Here is a 24,961-nt window from a genome sequence, read left to right as displayed (position 1 = left end):
CAAAAAATGCAATATTGCGATTTTATAACACAAATTGCTTATAATCACCCAACAAACAAAACAACGTCGAACGAAGCCAAAGCGGAAATGCACGTTGTAATGGCCTGGAAATGGGCGCACAAGTCGTTCGTAGGCGTGGCTCGGTACTGGCCAGCCAGGCGATTGTGAGTGAGTGGGCGTTGAGAAGGTGGGAGGGTGGTCAGGAGGGCTGGGGGCGTGGCAGCTGCTGCGTTAACTACGCCACGGGTTGCCCATTTTTGCATGGGAATGGCATAAAAATCATATTTCCGTTTTATTATTTGCTGTTAATGAAAATGCAAATAAAATTGGATTTTCCGTGGCGCACAAAAAGCTTGGCTAAATATATAAAAAGTCGAGAGCGAGTGCAAGAGGGAGCGAGCGAAAGTGAGAGAGACTGAGACAGAGAGAGAACGAGGTTGTGCTGCGCTGCTTCAAATGTATTTCCTGGCGCAAATTTCAAATAAACATTTTGGTTATCATCATCAGCATTTGCTCACTCGCTCTCTCTCTCTCTCTCTCTCACTCGCTCCCAGTCTCTCCCTCTCTCGCTCTCGCTTTTTGCCGCTTTGTTGCGTCCATGTTTTGCCACTTAAAAGCAAAAATTTAAAAGCCAGCGAATATTATTTCTATTGCTCTATGTGTGTGTGTGTGTGTGTTTAGAATTAATTGGGTCACGTAATTAGCAGCTTGTTTGTTTGCTTTCTGTGTGTGTGTATGTGTCTGTGTGTATCTGTGTGTGTGTGCGCTGCGTGGAAATTTGATTATTTGCATTTAAGTGAAGCATTTTATGGGGAAAACCTGGCCAACAAAAGCAGGGACCAACAAACCGACAACCGGCAAAACCTGACAACCTGAATGGGGAATTGAAAGACTCTCCCCGAAATCCCAAATCGCCTTGAAAACGCCCGCGAATTACATGACTCAAAGGGAATGCCTCAGCCTCAGCCTCGGTCTCAGCCTCAAACTCAGCCTCAACCTCAGCGACAGCCTTGGCTTTGCCTTTTGTGGCATTCTCATTTCCTGTGTCGACGCTTCAAGAAGCTGCTGCGTTGCGGCCAACGAACACGATAAGAATAAATTATCAAAACACATTTTGTGTATTTTCTATGACACACGATGAATCAAATCTAATCAAAATTTGCATCTTTTAGCCAAAATCGAAGGCACGTTTATGCCAGATTCGAACTCACTGTTCGCATTCGCATTCGCATTTGTCATGCGGTTAAATTACGATTTCAGTTTTTCTGTGTGTTATTGCGTCAAGTTGACAGCTCGGCGTTGACAAGTTGGCAGCGCTTGCCGCAACAATAATTTATCACGACGGCGGCTAAATACATCAAGAACAGAGAAACCACTAGATAATATTTATTTGTTAAGGAATTAGTATAGACAACACCAAATACTTAAGGTGTGCTTAGCGACTAAAAGTATTGGCAGCTTGTTATTGACAAGTTAGCAGCGCTTAACGCAGGAATAAAGTATCTAAGAAGCGGACAATTGATTGAAAAGAAAAAGCAGAGAATAGATTATATTTACGCACCAATAAAATTAATATGAATCTAAAAGATCAGTTCAATTTATTGACAAGTTGGCAGCGCCCAAAGCATGAACAAAGAATCTAAAAAGCGAACAATTGATTGAAAAGAAAAAGCAGAGAATAGATTGCATTTATTTAACAATAAAATTGATATCAATCTAAAACCTGGCCATTAAATTCAATATCAGTTCAGCTACTCAAAAGTATTGGTAGCCCTTTGTTGACAAGTTGGCAGCGCTTAAGAGCAAGCGGCGTTGCCACCTCTCTCGCTTTCTCTGTCTTTCTGTTTTGAGGTTAGAGTTGACTGCTCGCCAGCAAACGAATTATGCACATAAGTAACTATTGCATTTGAATGACCAGATTCGAGTGGTGGCAAACGCAACTGTTTGCGAATTACTCGCAGATAAAGCGACAGTCACATTTGTATGCAAGCAAGGTTAATAATTCATTCATTTATTCATGCATTCATTTATTCGCCATGCTCAGCCAAACAATGTTTATCTATGCGGTTATTTATCTCTCGAGCCAAAGACAAAGTGCAGACCATTTCCTAGCCGAAAAAACTCTTCCAGCACTTCACTCGACACATCGCGGCTAATGACACCATCGATAATGATGCCATTCTCTTCATCATTCCACGTTACATTCGCCATTCAACTGTGTGTGTGTGTGTGTATGTGTTTGTGTGGCCGGATTTGCCATTTGCCATTCGCCGTTTGCCGTTTGCCATTTTGCCAAAAAAAAAAAAAAGAAAGAAGAAAACTGACAAAAGCTTTTCTGGGCAAAACAATTCGCGTGGAAAAGTCAAGAAGACGAGCTTCATTTTCAACGTATGCAACGGATTGTCTTCAATACTCGAGTGAGTGCCCCTTGAAGCCTCTCTCTTCCCCGCTCCCTTTCTCCTTGACTCGTTCGTTCTTTTGGGCGAAACGTGACTCGTGTGAGGCGATTGAAAAGTGGCAGGCAACTGAAATGAAATCAGCAGCCGCCGCCGCAAGCTCAACTACTGAAACTCGAAGGGACTTTAGCGGCTAAGAGACTTCTGTTTGGGTGTGAGCGTGTGATTGTGTGTGTGTGCCACGCCCACTGGCAAGCACTCGAACAAATAATGCATGCGAGAGACTGTTGTGTGTGTGTGTGTGTGTGGCACAACAGCAACAAGAAGGAGCAACAAGGAAACTCGTTCAGGCTCAGTCAACAAAATGCCAAATTCAAGCACCTGCCACAATTTGAGCTTGGCACGTTGTCGTCGTCGTATAGTTTATTCCTATCACACATATATATATATATATATATATATATATATATATACATATAGTATAGAGTATATATTGTATATATATCTGTATATATTGGCTTACATCGCGTCGCTGCCAAGACGTGCAACACAAACAGCACAAAAAAATAAACCAAAGACGAGCCAAAAAACCGAGTGAAACTTTTTATTTTCAACTTCAGCTTCAGCTGCCATCTTCAGCTCCTTTTTTTGGGAGGAGGACGAAGGGCAACAAAACCGAGAAGCCGAGAAACTTCCAACTGTAGCTGCGGCTATCAATGGAGGCCTTCATCGTGCCCCTCATCGAGTTGCCTCAAGTGCTTCGCTTCGTCTTCTTCTCTTCGTCTAGCTGCGTGTCTCACTCCCCCTACTTCTTCCCCTTCCTTCTCTGCTTGCTCCAACTCTTCTTCGTCGTCGTCGTCGTCGTCTTCGTTCTCGTCCTTGCTCGAGCTGCTGTTTCGACTGTTTGCATTAGTTAAAGCCGCGCTGGAGTTTGTCTTCTTGTGCACCCTTTTTTTTGTTGTTCTTCTTCTTGTTGTTGTTGGCCTGGAAAATGGCGTCGCGGCGCTCTCTCTCTCTCTCTCCCTAGCAATCTCTTTCACTCTCTTGTGTGTGTGTGAAAGGACTTTCGGCGTGGCTGCTCCGACGCCGATTTGCCTTTTATGTCTTTCGCTTTATACTTGTCTCTTTGCTATAACATTTCTCTCGCTTCGCTCTTTTGCACCTTTCGCCTTTTGCGTTTTGCGTTCTGCTTTTGCTTCTGTCTTTTCCTTTGCCTTTGCTTCGTTTGCCATTCAATTCTGGTTCATTTGCTCAATTGTGTGAGTCATCAGCCATAATCATCTTCCACCATCTTCCACCATTTTCATCATTATTATCAACATTAGTATCTTCGTCCTCGCGCATCCTTTTGTGGTCGCCGCTGGCAGGCGCAAGTCGCAAGTGGCAAGCGAGTCGTCACCTTGCGGCCGCCGCAGGATAAGAGTTGTTGACCCATGTGTGTGTGGCATGTAGCATGCAGCATGTGGCATGTGTGGCGTGTGGCATGGCCATGAGCCGTCGCACTCGCATTGAATATCGCTCAATATTTCTCAGTCCTTTTTTTTGTTGCTTCTTCTCGTCATAGCATCCAATACTTAACCTTAATTCTAGGCCTGAGTTTGCAGCATGTGTGTGAAACAAAATGTGTCCAAGCGTTTGTGGGGGGGGGGGGGGGGTGGGGTCAACAGAGGGGTCGCCTTTGTCAACGTTGAAATGAGCAAAATGCATAATCGAAAAAGTTATTGAAGCGTAAACGCTTTGTAACTGAATATGGGCATGGATACGCCGATTAAGGGATATGATACGATGAGCAAGGCGGTGCAGAGGAAGGGGGAAGCGGAATGGGAAGGGGAAGGGGTAGGGGAACAGAGCACGGGGCACGACCACAAAGTCAGGATGAAACCCCAGTTGAGATGCGCTGGACAAGCCCTAATACACACACACATAGAAAAAAAAAAAACCAAAGCTGCACACAAACCGAAATGACAGCAGGAAAAACAGCAAAAGAAAAAAAAAAACACGAGCGGAAAATAAAAACAGAAGCAGAAGAAAGCAGGCAAGAAGAGAAAGAGAGAGAAAGAGACGGCGGAATGAAACGCAAAACGTATGAAACGTACGAAATGAAACGAGTTGTGTGTTGAGTTGAGGATTCGAAACATGGGCTGAAGGACACACACAGAGAGCCAAACAAAAGCCAGAAGCAAAGACAGGCGAAGCCGAGCCAAAAGGATTTCAGCTGTTGTGTTGTGTGTTGTGTGTTGTGTATGTGGCACGGGAAATTGAAAGGAAGTGGGGTCACTGCACAGTGTCTAACTGTCTGCTAGTGTGTGTGTGTGTGTGTGAGTGTGTGTGAGTGTGTGTAGTATGACACCACAACTAATGAATGTGCACGAACAGCAAAGGAAGAAGAGCAACAACAACAACAAGAATCGAGGGAGAGGAGCGAGAGACAACGCTGACCAAGTTGTTTGGCATTGCCAAGCCTGACAAATGCTGAAGGATTTGCGAGGGTGGCAGCAGGCAGCAAGGAGGCTTCGATTCATGATGGCATTGCACACAGCACAGGCACAGGAGGAAGGGGAACGCTGACTAAGTGCATGCAATGAATGCAAACGTCCACCCATGATTAAATGGCAAGTGGCAGCCACAGCAGCGAGCTGTGAGCACAGATATACTCGATAACAACTACAACTACAACTACAACTGCGAGTGCAACTGCGACTGCGAATGCGACTGCGACCACGCACAAGGCATTAACTGCCATCGAGTTTTTACGAGCAATGCTTAGGCATGAGGCATGAGGCAGAAGGCATGAGGCGAACTCAAAGCCAGTCCACAGTGCCACAATGGAGAGGGGACAGATGTGCCTTCTTCTTCGACCCCATCATTAGTGGATGACATGGCGGTGACGCGCACCTCATCGAATGAACTGGCAAATGGTGAAATGTTGAAATGGAAAATGATAAGCAGCACGTTTCGATTCGATTGTTTGCTGAATTGTGCAAACTTTTGCAGCACTGTATTCGTATTTATTTATGCAATTCCATTCATTTATTATTTTTATTATTTATTTTATTTTATTGCTGCCACAAATCCAGACGAAAGCCCAAGGCAACTGCATAACAAAATTGCACTTGGATTTTCATAATTCACCAAGCTTAAAGACGCCTTAAACCACTGAACAAAGTAATCACATAGAAAGGTGGCTCAACTTAGACAGCAAACGGAAATGATTTCATCTACAACAGAAAAAAAAAAAAAAAAAACACACACACACACAACACACTTGGGAGGCAAACAAAATAACTGGACACCTGGGAAGCTGGATAAAAGCGTATCCAGCTGATCAAATGTTCAATTTAATGGCAAACATTTGAAAAGCAATCAATGCATGAAATGTGAGTTAGCGACAACAAAAGTAACATGCAATTAAATGTTCAGACTGCCTCTGGCTGTAGAATTTCATTCTATAACACAAATACTTAATTACTATATAAGAAATACTCAATAATTGCATACATCAAATGTGATTTGCAAATGTATCGCTTAGTTAGACAGCAATATAGAATTAGATATTTAGCCCCCTGAATTCCAAGTTATGAATTTCAAGATAAAGATAAATAAATACTTATATGTTATATGAGCAAAAGTTGTCACTAACTGCACCAACATGACAATTTGAATGACTATTATAGTAAATCTTTGTTGTTCTTATTTTTAAAGATGATAATACAAATTCAAATAATTCGAAATTTACTAAAAGTATTTATTTGAGCATAACTCACTACCCATCAAAACTAACTACATAATAGTCTTCACGTTTCACGATGTCTGCCAATAAGTGTTTTTTTTTTCTGACTTTTTACGATTTGTGGGCTGTTGAATGAGATCACTTGAGCTCATAGCGAAACCCTTTGTTTATATTCCGTTTTGTTCTGGTTGTTCCAAGACCGCTTTGTCGTGTTCAGTGAAACAAAAAGTCTTTTGTATACACATTTGGTAAACATTCACATGCTTAGGCTAGCAAATCGTTAAGCATCAGTTTCGATGACGAAATATAATATATTAATTGCAAGCACAACGAAATCTGACTCTTATTGTGCGAGCGTTTCTCGTTCCGATATTTACGCACTGCTCATTGAAAGAGCGAAATATAAAGAGCTCAACGAAAAGCGATCAACAGAAAACATAAATGAAGACAGCAAGAGAGAGAGAGAGAGAGAGAGAGAGAGAGAGAGAGAGAGAGAGAGAGAGAGAGAGAGAGTATGAACTTTTTCGGTTGTGCTCGCAACGAGAGCACAAGAAGAAAAAACGGTCGAATGTTATTTGCGAGGAGCTATGTATTGTCTTTATGATTCCAGAAACTTTTGTTGCGATCAGGTAAAAATTGTAGAAGGTATTTAAGAAATACTTTTGTATGGTGAAAAACGAATTCCTATTGGTATAAATTGTACTCTATGGTATATTTTGAATGTAGTTCCATATCAATATACCAAACTAGTAGCTTTTGCTATATTACAGTATTTATGTAGTATATTAACGGCTCTCTCATTTGTTTTAATACATTTTGATGCCAAAAAATAACTACAAGTAGTAGAAAAAAATATATTTCCAGTGCTGTTTATATAAGTTCATAATAAAAGGAATAAGAATAACATATTATGCTAGTCGAAGGCACATTTATGGCATCAAAGCATTGTGTAGATAAATGTCTAAATGTATTATTATTATTATCGTTTATTGTGTAAGCCACATTCAACTCTAGAATTGAACTGAGTTTGATTTTAAAGCAATCGACTGAACTGGGCTTAAAGCCACGGCAACTGACAGTTTCAGCCCCGTCGCGCTCATAACTGCGTTAAGTCGGATTGCTGTAAACATGGCTTAGGGGTAGCTAAAGTTGAGCGACCAGCGAATTGACGACTTGCTGTCCTGTCAGTTTTGCCCGTTGTCCGTTTGCCCGTTGCCAGTTGCTAGTTTCAAGTTGCGAGTTACCAGTTTACAGTTGTGTTGGCCCGACAATCAAATGGCCAAAGCGCAGTTATCTACACAGAGACAGAGAGAAGCAACCCTCCTCTATGCTTGCCCCCTCCGTTGCCGGGGTTTAAATGTATCTGAGCAGACTTTGTATGGGTTGAGGAGAAAGATAGAGAGAGACAGAGAGAGAGAGAGAGTCCAGGCCGATATCGGCTGACGCTTGTCGAGTTGGGTTTGTTGCGTGGACATATTGCACATTGTGCTTTAGCTTGACTGGCAGTCCTTCTCTCTGTCCGTCTGTCTGTCTGCATGAGTCAGACACGCGTGCGACGAGTCCTTTGAAGCAACATAAAAATATAGCAGCAACATAGAGAAAAACACAACAACAACAAAAAAGAAAAAATGGAAAAGAAGGAAAAACATAGCTGGGGCACAAAGTGGAAACGTGAATGAAACGAATGGAAGCAACCAACCACCGAGAACACGAGACCACGAAATGTCGACGTTGCGATGCGTTTGCTCCGATAACGTGCACGGCAATGTTGACGACGACGACGACGACGACGACGACGACGACGACTCGCTCCACGACAAGCTCAACGCTGAGCTGATGGCTGAAGGCTGAAGGACTCTAAGCGTATGGAGAGTGGGAACAGCATGTGGTTGTATAAGGTGACTGTGACTATGACTATGACAGCCACAAGCCTCTGCCCTGGGTCACTCATAAATTGTTGGCAACAGCAGCAGCAGCAGTAAGCAACAACAACTTACATGAATAGCGGTATTAAAGTATCAAGCTGAACAGCCATACAGCATGGGGTACAAAACAGGAGCAGCTAGGGATCTAGGGAGCTGTGCGAATCAAATTGCTGGCTGCATACACAAAAGCATTGCAGAGGAAGCACCTGAACTGTGCAACGTGCCACCTGAAGCGGGGTCCAGCTTATAAAGCAGCTTAAGCTCAAGTCCGAGTTCGAGTCCTGTCCACTTGATAACCCATGTGGGTGACCCACCTCTCCTCCTTTCATCCTCTTCCTTCACCTCTTCACTGCCTTTTTTCTGTTGTTGTTTTCTAGCTAGCTCATGCCTGCTTTGTGCTGTCTGAGTAAATTGCTTTGAGTTATTCAAGTGCAGCAACTTTGATAAGACAAAGCACATCACTCTGCTCTGCTCCTCCAAAGCCTGAGCCCTCGAGCACAACGCAAATTGTTTTTCGAATTGCTTTAAATACACAAGCGATGTGTGTGTGTGTGTGTGTTTGCTGATTGAATGGAATGCATTGACCAACCAGATGAGCAGGTGACTGTGTCATTTGCTTAAATCAAAAGTTGCTGGCGCAAACACATTAGTTAACTACCTTTCATACCCCCTCCACTCCGCACAGCGCCCCCCCTCTTAACGCACCCTCTCCACATACACACACTCTCGACTAATTTCGTATGCAAATTGGTTGGCTGCGTGTTGTGTAAGTGTTGTGTCCGCTTTTGGGCTACCAAAACAAAGCCAAAAAAACGAAGCGAACCGAGAAAAAAAAAGAACCGTTCAATTAAGCCAATATTTGCGCACACTCGCGTAATGTCTCTCGGTGTATTAGTGTGTGTGTGTAGCGGCAACGAGACCGAGTTGAAGTCTCTTTTGCCGTGGCACATTTTTCGTAGCATACTTTGCGGAGCCCGCTTAGACCACGCTATAAACCCGTGTGATGCGTGTCCCTGTGTCTCCTCCACTCCAGTATGCGGGAGTATGTGTATATGTGTCTATATATATTATATATATACATTTATGTGTCTGTGTGTAGAATAACGATAGGATTTCGGTTTCGGTATGACTCACCTGCACTGTGCCAATAAGCACAACGGCTGCCCAGAGGCTCCGCAGCAACAAATTACGACGCAGCGAAGCGCACATTTTCCTTTTTTTTATTTAGCACTTTTCTTTGTTGTCCAATTCGATTTTGCTCACACTCTCTTCTCGCTTTTGGTATGTTTGAAAACGTTCAATTTGATTGTTTTATGCTTGTTGTTGTGGTTGGTTGTTGGCTTTTGCCTTCGTTATAGAAATACATAGATTTTTAGGTTATTTTTCTTTTCGTTTTGTTGGTTTTGATTTCGTTTTGCACTTGGCCAGCGACAGCAGCAACAACAGCAATCGTTAACAACACACACACAAACACAGAAAAAAAAAACTTGGAGTTGAATATATATTGTATTAACAAATAGAGCACTCTAGAGCCGTTGTTGTTGTTGTTGTTGCTGTTGCTGCTGTTGTTGTTGTTGTTGTTGCTGCTGCTGACGCTTCGTGTTTCCTTTTGCGCTGCCCCCAAAAACTATGCAACGAAAAGCGTCAACTATTAAGTGTACACATGTGTGTGTGTCAGTTTGTGTGTGTGCGTAGTAGTATTTGATTGTAGAACGTAGTAGAAGTTGCTGGGAGAACGAACGAGAGAGAGAGCCAGCTTACGCCACAGCGAGAGAGAGAGAGAGAGAGAGAGAGAGAGACAGGGAGCGAAAGAGCGAAAGGCACATTGATAGGGTAGGTTAGAGCGAACATACGCCAGAGCGTATGCTATGCCCCGTCCTTATGCCTCCTCACTTGCCACCCGCCGCCACTTTACTCACAACTCTCAACTCGTTACTCGCTCACGTCCATGTGCACTCGCTGCAGAGCCTTCACCTAATCAACTTTAAGTACACGTATTTTCCAATTGTTCGTCAATTGCTGTTGCTGCAATAATATCGGAAAAACGATTTTCATCGAAAAATCCAAATCGAAAACAGCTGCAGTCAATTCTTTTTTGGGTCCACACCCCGCCAATCTATCACATATCCTCACATCTTCTTCTCTCTCTCTCTCCCCCAGATAGCGCGCTCTCGCTCGCACATCAAGTGCCAACACAGTGTCTCGCTCTCTCGCGCGATTGTGGAACAACTGCGCACGCACAATTCCAAAGCAATCAAACACACGCACTGGACTCTCGCTCTCTCAATCGTACTCCGCCTCTCTGTCCCACACACACGCACACTCGTTCGCTCGCTCACTCGCACACACACACACACACGCACACAGACACACACACGTTGCGCAAAAGACACAATAAAATGAGGAAGAACACAATTTACGATTAAAGGCAGCACAAAAATTTTTGCAAAACTGTTTTTTCTTTTTTTTTTTTTGCTTTCGTTCGTTTTTGTTTTTGAGTTTAAGTTCCGTTAGATGTTTGTGGTAATTAATTGCACTTTGTTTTTCGCATTCTGCTTCTATGCATCTTTCATATTGCTTTCGACACGCACTCGAAAAAAAACATAACCAAATAGAATAACAATTTTAATGCCGACACTTGAAGAACAGCAAAAAAAAAAAAAACGAAAGAAGAAAGTAAGTAACGACGAGCAATGCGCTCTCGCTCTCTCTCTCTCTCTTTCCCTGTATGTGTGTGTGTTTGGTATACAACAACTACAACTTGTGCTCGCTCTCGCTCTCACTCTGTCTGTCTCTGCTTCGCTCTGTCGTAACCAGGTTGACAACCTTGTACTAACTGTTTAACTGTAGTCACAGTTATAGTAAATGGTTCGAAAGCGCCAGGAAACTTGAAGAGTACCTTGCGCTGCGAACGCTCACAAACGACTGCAAGTGACGCTGCTTGCACGGATAACTCGTTGGCTCTGCTTATGCTTCTCTCTTTGCGCTCGCTTTCGCACTTCCGAATCGGACTCTGTTCGCAGCGGACTCGGTACTTTGAACTTGTCATCGGATTCGACCTCGAAGCCGAAGCTCACAACTGCGCATGCGTCTGTCCGCCAATCAATAATGAATACGAACTCTCGGCTTGCAATTGGGGGTGACTTTGGCTCTAAGTGTGCTCAAGTGCGTGTGTGTGTATTGGTGAACAACTGTATGTGTGTGTGCTTCTGACAGCAGCAGGTGCTAGATATGGGCTTTCAGGGATACGGCTTGAAAAGCTCCTTCCTTCTTTCAGCAGTTTGTAACGTGTAACGAAGCTTGTTCGTTTTAGAAGCTGGTGTACTTGTAACGATACGAAAGGTGTACGCGATCGCTACGGCTGTTGTCTGGTCGGCTGGGAGTGGGCTAAAGGGGAAAAATCCTTTCCGTTACATGCTTCCGTAGATTAATTACATTATTAATAAATTCGCGTACTTAAGGAAAGGGAAAATCGGGGAAAGACATACAAGGACAGTAAACAAAAGAGGTAAAGAGTTAGAAGGAAACTGGATGAAAGACAAGTTAGGGATCTACCTTCGACTTGGAGCACTTCTCCTTTACGTTGCACTCATTGGTGCAGACGCCCACCCTACCATGATCCTGCAAAGCCAATGGAAAAATCAATTTAAATGACAGGATCCCTTAGAGAAGCTCCTCGTTACACAACCCTCCCCATACAAATGCTGCATGGTTCCAAATTTGCAAACTTACTCGCACATACTAAACATTATAACAAATTTATTTAAATTAAGAAACATAAAGAAAAGGCAAATAAACAAAAGATAACATGGACGGAATATGAAATAAAGACGTTGAAATATTAAAGCTAATTTAAATCTATTTCATAAATACTTAAAAACTAAATAAATAGATATATAGAAATAAATATAATTAATAGAAATAGTTAGCCAATATTTCGTATTGCAATTTGTATATGGATCGCTAATAATAGATAGTTTTTATACACTATAAAACTATTTAATTAGGAATCCACATCTTTATATGGCAATGGACCATCGGCAAAAGCCCAGCCTTAAGAAACTTAAGGTTTCTCAGGCGCAGCGAAATGAAACTGCCAGCAAAACAAATAAAGATAAACTTGGTTTGGTCTTTAACCTTTGCATTCAACAGATGCAATACACAAAAAAAAGCTCGGTAGCGAACAATACGAGAAAAAAAAGCTACGTAGATATAAACAAAAAGCTCACTTACAGCATTCTCTCCAGCGACGAAAGATCTTTCACAGCCGGTGATATGTGTGTGTGTGTGTTGTTATGTTGTTGTGGTTGCAGCTGTGGAACAAAAAAATTTAAAGCCCTAACCAAAAGCTTTCTACTCAAATGTTGATCTGAGCTTTTATGCCAGATGTTCCATTGTTTACTTTGCAAACAATTATAAATGTAATTTTAAAATTGCAGATTTATGACAGAAAACAAAAGTATTTACGAACAAGACATATGTAGAACGACTTATGGTAACTAATGAAGTTCATTTACATTTGATACATAGTATATTATACAACGAAATCATATGTAAATTTACATCACAGTTTTTCTTCCATTCAACATATATGTATGAACGCAAACAAGACTTCAAATGAACCAAATATATTACAGAGAAGCACTAACTAAGTGGCAGAAGGCCCAAAATAAACAATGTCGAAATACAAATACTGAACAACACAATCATCTATGGCACGATCATCTTCGGAGACATTTCCTCTGGTGGTCGCACGGTCACTGGCGCATATACCACAGCTGGGGTAATGTTGCCGTTCTCCTTGCTTTCCCTCTTAGGGACAACTCCCAATCCAAATTGCGGGGGCGGCGGTGCGGTAGGGCTGTAAATCGCTCCTCCAAATTTGTGCCCAATTGCAGTGCTGACTCCCGCTTGCAGCTATCAGCTGATCTGCTGCAGCTTTCGCAGCAGTCGTGCAGAAGCTTTCAAAGCTTTAGTACAAGCTTTGTACTGCCGGCTGTCGAAGCGGAGTGGATGAGCTTTGCTTGGTGGCTTAACTTCGTAGGCACCAACAACATCCAAAAGTACAATATGGAACTACGTGCCGTCTGATTGTGAAAAGAAAATCAGATCATGAATACATGTAAGCTTTATATCTGCAATAGTGCAATAGTTACCCTGCCTTTTTGGACGGCACCAGAAAATCTCCAAATTTTGTTCCCGCCTGTTGGCTATCGGCAGCTGACCGAAAAAAAGGGGTGTTTTCACACAATTTCTCTATTCGCACTATGCACTTTTTATTTAACTGAATATTTCTGTTGGCTGAATATTTATGACCGTCGCACTTAATTCTCAATATATATATGTATTTTTTTCCTGGTGCGACTTGTCACATCCAATTCAGAAAATGCCTTTTTGAGATTGCATCACCAGCACGAATGAGAAAAAAACTGGCTTGTCAATAGGGCGTTAATCTTTGATGCATTCTTAACTTCCCATTCTTTGACATTCACTGCCTCAAGATGCATCTATCGCAAAAATCTTTTTGTTGCTGCCAAGCCCCACACACAGATGGCGCTAATAAATTTGTGCCAACAAAATACAATTATCCTAAAAGTTTCTACTAACATTAAACAATTATTATACATTTAACATTTAACTAACAAAAATTAGATTATTAACATACATAAACATAACTTTAATAAATATATTACATTAACTACTATTTTCTACATCTAGTGCCGTGGCGCTGGCATTTTTTCCTACTTGGCAAAAAAAAACCTTTGCCTACTTTTAGGCCCACCAAATAAATGTTGGCGGTCCAAGCGACCACTACAAGTTCCAGTTCAAGTTCCAAGCCAAAGCTAGAGATAGCATTTCACATATCGCAACAATGAAATATTCTTCATTTTTATTGATCTAATTTCAATATACTTCACATCAACTAAATAGAAAACAAGTAAGAAAGCTACAGTCGAGTGCACTCGACTGTGAGATACCCGCTACCCATTTTGAATAAAAGAAATATATTTTGCGGTATTTTCTCAAAATATACCAAATATACTGCAAAAATACTAAAAAAAAATATACAGAATGGTATATTGGTATATAGACATAGTACCGTATTCAAAATATACCATAGACGGCACAATATACCAGATTGTCAGCCAAAGCAACTAAGACCCCTAGTAAGTAGGCGTTTTTGCCCATACAAAAGTATTTCTTTAATAACTTCGACAATTTTTATCTGATCGCAACCAAATTTTCAGAAATCATAAATACTATAGTTATTATTGTATATACCAAAATTCGGAACTCTAGCTTTAAAATTACGCTTGTTATTCGATTTTTTTTGATTTGCGGAGGCGGAAGTGGGCGTGGCAAAAATTTGAAACAAACTTGATCTGCGTGCAAACATAACAAATGCTGTCGAAAAAAAATTATAGCTCTATCTCATATAGTCTCTGAGATCTAGGTGTTCATACGGACAGACGGACAGACGGACGGACGGACAGACGGACATGGCTATATCGTCTCGGCTGTTGACGCTGATCAAGAATATATATACTTTATAGGGTCGGAGATGCCTCCTTCTACCTGTTACATACATTTCCTGCCGGCACAAAGTTATAATACCCTTCTACCCTATGGGTAGCGGGTATAAAAACGATTTTTAACACAATCTTGACTTATTTTCAGAAATCAAAATATGGGTAATTCCATGACGGAATTTGTCCCGTGCGAGACTAAATTGAAAATAATAAAATAACAATTTTGAAAATAAGAAAAGTTTATTTTTATAGCTCTATATATGTAAGTACTTTAATTAGTGCTAAGAATGGTTTTGGAATTTTCTTTCGGTTTTGTTTTCTGTTGTGATAATTGCAAAAATTAGCCAATTCCTACGCACAACCAACCAAAAATGAACGAATTTATGTATTTTATCGTAAAACAGAAGAAGTTCCTAAAATCAATCTTAGCTCTAAATATAGTGCTTATCTAAAGCTTTAAGAATAACATTCACTTATTTTTAAAATTGTCTCAGTTTATGTTATTTTCACTGCAGTGCAATTTAAAAAGTCTCGCACGGTACAAATTTCGCCATGGAATTCCCCATATGTAGATGTAATATAGAGGTGAACTAATTAATCTTTATATTACAGTTGCAAGCAATACGTCAGCGCTTCCAAGATTAAACTGCAAGTGCGTAGCCACAAATCCCTGATAGATTATCTTTTTCTAAATCTATTAAGATTTCATTTATAAAAAAAAAACAATCATTCATTATTAATAAGATTGTTTTGTTTCGCTTACGCCAATTCAAAAAAAAATTCTATACTTTCTATACGCCTTAAGATGAAAATATACATTTTTATTAAATTTATAGACAAGTAAATGTTAATGGCGAAAATTACACACTCAAATTGTACACTAAAAATTATGGAGTTATGAAAATGAACTTACATATATTAAATATAGTATGTTTTCAAATTTCATAAATAGATGTTGCAACCTATTAAAAAACATTAAATAGAAACAATAGATATAATAAGTATATTACACAAATGGTAAAATCAGATCTCAAATAAACGAAGTTATATGCAATGCATTTAAGTTAATAGATTTAAAGAAAAACAATACAAATTGCGATATACCATCCATAAGAAAATATCGATATTATGTTGCATAGGATACGAAATATAAGTTTTCAAATTTGCAGCCCTGCTAATCAATAATATATTCGAAAGAAAAAACTTTCAGATGCTTAGAAGACATCGCATTAATTTGTAATAAAGCTAGTTGCACCCGCATTTCGGTTTGTGTCTCAACTGAAGCTCTGTCGTTAAAAATAAAATGTTTCGTTAAGTAAGTTTTTCGTTAGGTTACAAAGTTTGGGTTGCTGAAAGCTTTCGAAAGCTTTCGAAAGCTTTCGATTTGTGTATTTTCTTATTCAGAGCAGCCTTTAGGGCGCTTATTATTTCATTCTGAAAATGTAAAGATTTCAAATTAATATGTGTAAAAATTTGCAAAAGTAATCTCAACCATGTATTTATTGGATTTATATATATTTTAACATTATTATATATATTTACAAACATTTGTTGTCAATACTTTTATAAACATGCAATTTGAATTTGCATTCCAATAGAAAAAAAAATAAAAAAATACGATATAATAATAGTTACAATAGAAATTTGTATGTGACAACGGCAATGTAATAGACTGATGATTTCTTAGCGTTAGTAAAGACTGTGAAGGGCCAAACGATTGGACTATGAGTGGTTCGCCAACAAATATTCGTAGACATAGTCGAAGGCGAGCAGCATGATAGCACCTCCGGGTCCCAGACGCATAATCTTTGGCACCAGACCCTTGTAGAGAGCACGGAATCCTTCCTCGCGATACACAATGCCAATGGAGCGGAAAGTGCCGTGATATTTGATCTGATTGGCCACCGGCTGTGGTCCCTGAATACGCGACTTGGCCACATCGAACGGTATATTGATGAAGCAGGCCAATGTGCCCGATGTGAAACCAATGATGACCTTACGCAGGAACTCTAGAGTCTCATCTTTGTACTGCGGCACAATGTTCTTGACCGAGTGATAGAAACCAAAGTAGACCATATTGAAGGTGCCGTTGCGACCAATTGTCGCAGTCACGCCTTTCAGCAGTCCCCGCCTGCCGAAACCATCGCGATTGATTATATCGCGTGCCACACTGAACGACGATGCCGTCTTCTTCTGACGATCCGCCTGCTGAGCCACCTTGACCACCTCAAAGGGATTCACGGCAATGGCTTCCAGGGTGCCAGCTGTCAAACCGGCCAGCGAAAATGTCAGCGGTGTTGGTGTTGGTGAGCCGAACTGGAATAATGGTTTTGTCTGCTCGAAGACCAGAAACTTAATGGCTCTCTTTGGCGTCTCGGCCAGAATGGGCGGCAAAAGACCCTTCCAAAAGGATAAAACTCCTTCCTGGCGATGCATCTTGACGAAACAGTCGATAACGCCATTGTAAGTTGCCTGCCGAAAAGAATTGTGGATAACTTAAATTATTGAAATATTTGTATTATTAAATAAAATAGAAATTAATATTATATTTATAAATCCTGTTATTTTATAGTAAATAGAAATGAATACTATATTTGATAATCCTCAACTAAGGTTCTATGATTAGACTAAAAAGATTTTTGCGATATAAACAAATATTTATGTTATATGAATTATGAGCTCCAACTTGTATTTTATGTAATCTCCATGTTTCAATATAAGAAAAACTTATAAGCATAAAACAAATATAATATTTAATGTCTTCAGCCAAAGACTGAATTATATATATACATTTCCTATACATACAAATATCTATATTTTATTCTATGATCAGACAAAGACTAATGAGACATTTCTGCTGCACTAAAATATATGAAATTCTTATAGAAATTATTAACCTCAATCTTTCATATACATATTTTATCATAACAACTACAGGGTATTTCTAAGTGACCACTCTCTTTATATCTATTCTCTTTCGCTGTCTTTCTCTCTCCATGGAAATTGACAGCTATTCAGGCGCAGTGTGCTCAATATTTTGGACTTATTCATTCTGTTTTTCATGTGTATGTTTTTTAATTTGCATTCTGCATCTATTTTAGAATTGCGCTATAAATCAGTTAGTATATCTAGGTAAACAGAATTATTCGTATGCACGCAAATAAATAAACTAGCACAAGAATATCATTTAGCTGCGGCTCAAAAGTATTATATGATATATGTACTTATGTACGTGGTATGTGCTTGAGAGACTCGTAAAACTTCCCAAAAATTCATTATAAAAAGCTTAATGTTTTTGTTTTTCTTGTTTTGGCTAGATTAGATAGGCGTGAAATGCAAGTGCCCAAAACTGAGACTTTCGCCAGACATATGTACATATTTCTTAAAATGCGAGAAAGATTATCATAATTGGTTCTAAGTCAGCATAATCAGCTGATAAACCAGTTGGGAAACGTTCTCTCCATCGATAAGGCTAGAAATACTCTCAGTATGTGTATATACATACACATATATATATATATATATATATATATTTATTCGTGAATAAATATATGTATACTCATCAGCTGTGCGTTTGTTTTGGGCTGTCTAAATATATATTAATTTGTTTGTTGTTGCGTCTAGCACGCATTCCGAAAAGAATTCGCATTGACCTTGACACGACCTTTGTAAGCATCACAATTCATTCACTCTTTCCTCTTTCATTTAATTGTTCTTATTCTTATTATTATGCTGTGCTCTGGTCTGGTCATAAAAACTCTGTTCGTCTGTCTCTTATCAGCCTTATGGACTGCGCTATATATCTGTCTCAGAAGGTTATTCGACGAGCCACTTAAGCCGAACCACTCGAAAGCTGTACAGCTCCTCCTCTCTCTCTCTCTCTCTCCCGGTCTCTTTATCAACTTGAGCTTTCGCTGGCTTTTCTAAGCTCTACTATTTCGAAAGCTGTACCAGCTGATGTCCGATTGCTGATGTGCTAATTGAAGTTGCATGACGACTCGCTAGACTCTTAGACTTACCTCGCTGGACAGTGCGGTAGCTGCGGGTGTGCACTGGAGTTGCATGCGTGTCTTGACCACATCCAGAGGTTGCATGAGGCACACCTCAAGGAATCCGGCAGAGCCGCCAGCCATCACCTGGAAGGCAGCTCGCTTGCCGGTTGATATGCTCGGTGCTTCGCTCATGTTTGTTTTGTATTTTATATTGTTTACGTGTTTCGCACTCTCTGTTGATGTAAAGACACAATTTTATACGTTATGCATGAGATCGAACCTATGCGATCATTTCGAAATGTAAAGTAAATGTTAAAAGCAAGGCTCACGTTGTTCGATTTTCAATTCAAACAGCCAGCACAACTACTTTGACACAAATACAAACTTTACAAAAACAAACAAAAATAAAGTAATAAAAAAATAAGAATAAAAATAAAGATAAACAAATGCTACGCTACCCAGACGTCGACCGCCGCGCGCTTCGACAGCTCAATTCGCACTGAACCCGAGGCAGGCGAATTGAACTCTGCAGCAGCAGCAACAACAACTACAACAGCAACAACTACAACAATCCCTGGTCTGGATTCGGGGTAAAGCGAACACGAGGGAGGAGAATTACTGGCACAGAGCTTTTAATGACGCAGCTGGCGACAAACTGAGACCGGCGCGTGCTGGAAAAGCTTCCTGCTGCTGTTGCTGTTGCTGCTGTCGGTCATTACTACAATAGCAAAAACAGCAGCAACAGCCAACCGATTCGATCGTACAGAAAGCTTTCGATCTACAGCGACGGCGTTGTCGTCAGCTCGTCTAATGGCTTTCTGTTTTGTTTATTCCACACGCTTTGTGTCAACTTTTTGTTGGTGGTTGCGAAAAAAGCTTAACTGCGATTCAACTTAAGATTCTAACAGCTGCAGTATTCCCTATACATATTTATATTGATTGATATGTGATGGACTGTCTGGTCGATCCCATCATAAACTTTAAAATGTTGAAGCTCATAAACAATCGTAATTAGTTAATGCTCTACATATATTTTTTGATAACAGTTCGACATAATAAGACCAATTATCGCCAATAATGAAATCAATTGTAAACTACATTCATATGTACATATAATTTCCCTTTCAAATTTAGATTATACTTTATTATGCAAGTGATGGTAAAGTGATGCTTATATTTATCGCAAAAAAATATATGGGGAGTGACTGTTTATACATTTTTATTTACTTATAGTACATATACTCGTATATTGCACATCTGTATGTGTGGACATGTCAACATGTCAAAGCCTTGTCGAGAACTCCAACATTTTTATTGCTTCAAACCCTAATTTAATTTCAGCTTTGTTTACCTGAAACCTTTCATTATATAGAACAAATGTTTTTTGTTAAATAAACAAACACTTCTTTTTTTTATTTTTTCGCTAATGTATTAGGCAAACTTTTTCACTTCATAAATATAGATAAAAATGAATATAAAGTAAGTTAAATATGTAAACAAAATAAAGAAAAAAATCTTTGCATACATATAAAGATGTTTTTGTTCATTATAATTAATTTGGGAGTTCGAATTCTATTCATTAACATTAATAATTTAAAATAATTTTCATTACATTTTTTGTGTAAAGCCTCATCCACACTTCACGACAAACTCATTCAAGTTAAATATCATTTGTACTTGTAAACATAAATTTTCAGGACTTCAGATTATTGTGTTGAAATGGATTTTTAAAATGTGGTTAAATAGTATGTTACCAAATAGAAGTCAGGAGAAAAACTTTGTATATATATATACAAAATAATAATATTTTAAACTTGCTTATTATCTTAGTACAAAATATAGTTATACAATACATTACAATGACGTAAATATGAAATCTTAAATGGAAATCTATATCAGAAATGCATTGCAATATGCCAAGCAAATTCTTTGTGTAATAATTGACTGTTTGGAACAAAAATCTATAAATAAAGAAGACTTTATATTCCGCCATCTACACGTATTTTCGATATAATTATATTTCTATAAACTGCCAACAATGCGTAGTGAATTTATCGCGTGGGTGTGGCATATTTAATTAGCGGCTTCCCGCTGCAGATGCATCTATGCATCTATCAGTTATTGTATCTAGGAGTAAATATGCTGAATATCAAAGCGATTAGCGACAGTCGCCAGTCGGTTGGTGGACAGTGGACAAGTGTATGTGTTCTAGGAAAAGAGGCAGCAACAATAGTTTGACATTTATCTGTCTGTGAGTCAGTATCCGCATCTGCATCTGCATCTGTATCTGCATCTGAGTCTGACAGACGCATCTGCTCATGTGGGCTCTTGATTAGTTTATTGTTTATTGTTCATAGCACACCGTATGCGGTGCATCAATCAGTTTGAGAAGAATGAGGAGAAACACCCAAAATACGAAACAAATTATGAGTGCCATGAAAGAGAGAACCAGAGACGAGGTGGGGGATAAAAGAACGAACGAATGTATCTGAGAGTGTATCTGTCAGATGGATTGAGGACAACTTTCATTTGCATAAAATGCATTCTATATAACAAATTGACAGAACAAATTGATGGTGTCAAAAATGCCCGATGCCCAGCATCTATGATTTAGATGCCTTTCATTTGATGCCGAGTCTCGAGTGAGTGAGTGAGCGAGTGAATGCATGAGTGCTTTCGAGTGTTTTGAGTGTAGTTTATGACTGTCCAAATATTTCCAGCTGTTAATTATGGGCACGAGTTAGCGTGAGTGATAGATGCGTGTGTGTGTGTGTCTGGAATGTCCAGATATGATACGATCTTAGCTTGCATCTCTCACACGATCGCAAAGTATTTTAGTTTTCGATTTTATTCTTTTCGGGGGGTTCCAAGCGAATTTAAAACGCATTAGAATCGATTAAAAGCTCATAAGATGGCCAATTAAAAGTAAAAAGTGGAGTATGCATTCCATTTTCTCGATCCCAATTCCCGATCTAATTATGTTGTAAAGTCACGCAATTGTTGAGCCAGGCAATGATACAATATGCTATATGCTATATGCTATAAATTACCGCCTAAACATAGCACTTAATAATCGATATGAATGAATGAAAATCGCTTTTCGATTCGTTCACGCAAGCGTAGTAGATTTTCTTTTCTCCGTTCGTGTTTTTCCCATTTCTCATTCGTTGCAGCAGGTAATCGAGGGTAAGAAAATGATTTTATTTTTGTAATTAGCTGGGGACCAGCAGATAGCTCAACGTAGCGCCGATTGATCGATCAAAGCTGCGATCTACAGGCTAATAAATCATTTTTCCATTCTCATTTTCTCCAAAAACACAGTTTTCCCATTGCCTTTCCACCCCATACTCTATCGCTCTCTCTCTCTTCGGGCTTAGTTCTAGATCTACAAAAGTGAGAACTCACGACCGCCCGTTGGTCCGTCCAATTGTCTGTCAAAGGCTATTAACCCCATTTTTGGCGCGACCGTTCCACTTGTTCAGTTCCCTCTCCCTCTCCCACTCCCTCTCTTTCGTTCTCTTTCAACGTCTTGCAAGTTGTCCAAATTGTTTTTCCAAACAAAGTGGAAACGGAGCGCCAAAAAACAAAAGAGCAGCAAGCTACTTTTGGCCGTAACTGTTGGACCCTTGTCTAACCCCGCCTCCCCACTTGCCACATTCCCATCAATGTTTTGATCGTGCAACTCAAGCGGGTCCAAAAAAAAAAAATATATATATATTTCTTCTTCATAGTCGAAGCAAATCAGTTAGAGTGTTTTGATTAATGCCACTTTTGACAGCTGCCAGAACACAACAACCACAAAACAGAAAAGAGAACGAAAAAACAAAAAAATAGCAGTGCACTTTAGAACTTTCCTTGACAAGTTGCCACAACCACAAACGACGAGTTACGACATTATGAAATGCGGCACTTGGAGCTACGTAGCTGGAACAGCTGTTAAAACTCCGCAACAAGGTCAACGCGCAAAACACTCGCACATACATAGTTCACCCAGTGAACTCTTCTTCGCTTTAGTTTGACCCGCTGAGAACGAGTTGGACGAACCAGTTGAGCTGTGAGGTGACAACAAATGAAAGTACGAGTTTTGCCAAAGTGCTGCCTCCGTTTGTGGTGGCTTATAAAGCACTTGGCTGTGGCCAGGCCGTTGGCCAGTCAATTGCACGACTCGCAGGCAAATGGAAATGTCGGCAACACTCGCGAGCAACTGTTGCAACTTGATGCTTTGGCTGCTGCCGCTGCTTTTGGTGCTGCACGGCAGTTCAAGTTGGAATGGTGCGAGCTACTTGGATGCCGCACAGCGTCCGCTCTGGATACTCGAAGATGAACGCAATCCGACCGAGGATTATGAGACGACAACGCGGCGTATGCGTTATGCGTCGCAGCGTCAAGATCGCCAGCTGCCGTTGCGCATTGTGGTGCGACCAGATGCAGCGCCGCCGCCGTTGCCACCACGCCTGCCACACCGTGTGCAGCTGCCCAGCCACTATGTGCCACATCACCAGCAACAACAGCAACGTCGCCACAAGTCCATGTTCCGACCACGCAATGAGCAAAGACGCCGCCAACCACAATCGCTGCCTGTGTTCGACAATGCACCCGGAGACAATGCCTTATCGGCCACCAGCTATCCGATCTTTGTGTACAACGGCACCAAGGGTGAGCTGCTGGTCAACACAATGCTCAGCGCACAGCGATATCCGATGCAGGAACCGGTGCCGGGTCAAGTTTTGTATCCGCCATCGACGCCGATGTTTCGCCCGAAGCCTCTGGTCGAACGTTTTCGTGTGCCCAAGCAGCGACAGTTGCTCAACTTGACGCTGATTCCATTCTATGCACATGAAGCGATCACGCTGGCACCGCCACCAGCCACAAGCACAAGTCCAAGCACAACGACAACCACAACGACGGCAGCAACCACAACCACAGCAACTACCTTGGCTGCCACCCCGACAACTGCTGTGGCTGTCGCCTCGGCTGCAGCGCCAGAGATGACAACGGCGCCAACGAACAGTGTGACGACGCCTCTGCCACGCCCATATGAAACACAATTACCGCCCAGCAAGCGGCGACGACATCCCAAGAAGACAAAGCACTACAATGCGTATCGCTCGCCACAGGAAGTGGTGCAACGTCCTCCCGTGTTGCGTACCTCACACGCCTTGGCCGCACCCAACAATCATCGGCAGCATCATCATCATCATCAGCAGACGCAGACAAGCAGCTTCGATCATGCGCTGTTGGCTGACGATGAGCTGCAATCGGAGATGCTGGACGAGGAGCAAGTGGAGGAGCAAGAGCAGGAACTGAGCGAGGAAGTGCCGCTGGAGGAGAACCACAGCAGTGGGAGCAGCTCCTTGCAGATAGTTTACATGGACGACAGTTTGGAGGCAACCAGCAGCAGTAGCACAGTGGTGCCCAGCACAGTGGTGCAAAGACAGAGTTCACGCTATTCCCTGAAGCGTGAGTACTTTGCATTTCCCGTCTATACTTTAGGCAAACTCCTGCAGGATCCCAGCAGCGACAAGGTCAAAATGGGGCACATTGTGGAGCTGGGCGACTCCTCGGAACCAGGTGGCGGTGACACCTGGTTCATATTGAATTCACGGTGAGTTTTGTGTCGTTATTCCTTCCACTCTCTCTCTTCTCCAATCTCACTTTTACTCTGCAGCTATAAGGGACCACATCGCAATGCCCAGAACAAGAGCCAAAGCAACTATTATACATCGAAGTATGTGCAGAATTCCAAAGGTACCAAAACATAGTGAAAACCAAAGCCAAAGGTTTCTACGATTAAGACAATTTTTTTGCTGAATTAAAAAAAAGTTTGTTACACAATGCCTTGAGTTTTCTTTTATGCTGCATTTTATTAGCAACAGATTAAGAGAACTTTAATCGCGCTGTTCTTGAAACTACTTTTCCATCCCTGATCTTGTTAAGCTTTCTGCTCATTTAGCACGTCAACACGTAGATACAAACTTTATGCGGACATAATGTTTCTACTAACATTTCATGCTACATATTGTTTTTAGTAAAAAACTCTATCAAGAAATAATAAATCAGAATTTATTTAGTCTGTGTTGAAAAAATATATTTTGTGCATTATAGAGCAACAACAAAAATTAAATCTTTTTACATTAATGATCTACACTTTGATACTTTTGTTAACTGTCATTGTTGATTCTGGATTTTTACAGTTTCTTAAATTCATCCATTATTTTGTGGTCAGACAAAGATTGATCAAGATAACTGCTTTGTAAAGTAGCTACAAATTTATTTATGGAAAGACAATATGAAATTAAACTTTTTAAAATACTGATCTACACTTTGGTTGAATGATCTGTCCATGCTGATATTTTATGCTTTATCTTTACAACTTTATCTACGACTG

General features: G+C 40.6%; 3 protein-coding genes across 14 annotated transcripts in view; 1 reads left to right on the top strand and 2 right to left on the bottom strand.

Annotated features, from left to right (window-relative positions):
• LOC117578280 (amyloid-beta-like protein) overlaps positions 1-10,984 on the bottom strand; it is a 70,226-nt gene extending 59,242 nt beyond the window's left edge. For 7 of the 12 annotated variants that reach the window (XM_034263706.2, XM_034263713.2, XM_034263711.2 and 4 more), the window contains exons 1-2: positions 10,878-10,983; positions 9,186-9,398 (exon numbers count right to left, since the gene is read on the bottom strand). In XM_034263706.2, coding sequence (XP_034119597.1) covers positions 9,186-9,260 — 75 coding nt within the window. In that variant the 5' untranslated portion in view covers positions 9,261-9,398; positions 10,878-10,983. Of the gene's footprint in view, positions 1-9,185; positions 9,399-10,471; positions 10,487-10,834 lie in introns of those variants that run through there. The other 5 variants (XM_034263714.2, XM_034263708.2, XM_034263709.2 and 2 more) reach the window with 5 other exon arrangements.
• Positions 10,985-16,063: 5,079 nt separating this feature from the next.
• On the bottom strand, positions 16,064-19,095 carry LOC117577628 (mitochondrial 2-oxodicarboxylate carrier). Its single transcript, XM_034262494.2, has 3 exons — positions 19,032-19,095; positions 18,601-18,806; positions 16,064-17,053 (listed from the first exon to the last, which is right to left on the bottom strand). The coding sequence occupies exons 2-3, from the start codon at positions 18,763-18,765 to the stop codon at positions 16,304-16,306; spliced, it is 915 nt and encodes a 304-aa protein (XP_034118385.1). The 5' UTR covers positions 18,766-18,806; positions 19,032-19,095; the 3' UTR covers positions 16,064-16,303.
• Positions 19,096-22,355: 3,260 nt separating this feature from the next.
• On the top strand, positions 22,356-24,382 carry LOC117571682 (ataxin-2 homolog). The gene is made up of 2 exons (XM_034253926.2): positions 22,356-24,178; positions 24,242-24,382. Exons 1-2 carry the CDS (start codon positions 22,749-22,751, stop codon positions 24,333-24,335), a joined length of 1,524 nt encoding a protein of 507 aa, XP_034109817.1. The 5' UTR covers positions 22,356-22,748; the 3' UTR covers positions 24,336-24,382.
• Positions 24,383-24,961: the final 579 nt, after the last annotated feature.

Source organism: Drosophila albomicans, chromosome X (genome assembly GCF_009650485.2).
Source record: "Drosophila albomicans strain 15112-1751.03 chromosome X, ASM965048v2, whole genome shotgun sequence".
Classification (NCBI taxonomy): domain Eukaryota; kingdom Metazoa; phylum Arthropoda; class Insecta; order Diptera; family Drosophilidae; genus Drosophila; species Drosophila albomicans.
This window is presented reverse-complemented; position numbering and strand designations above follow the sequence as displayed.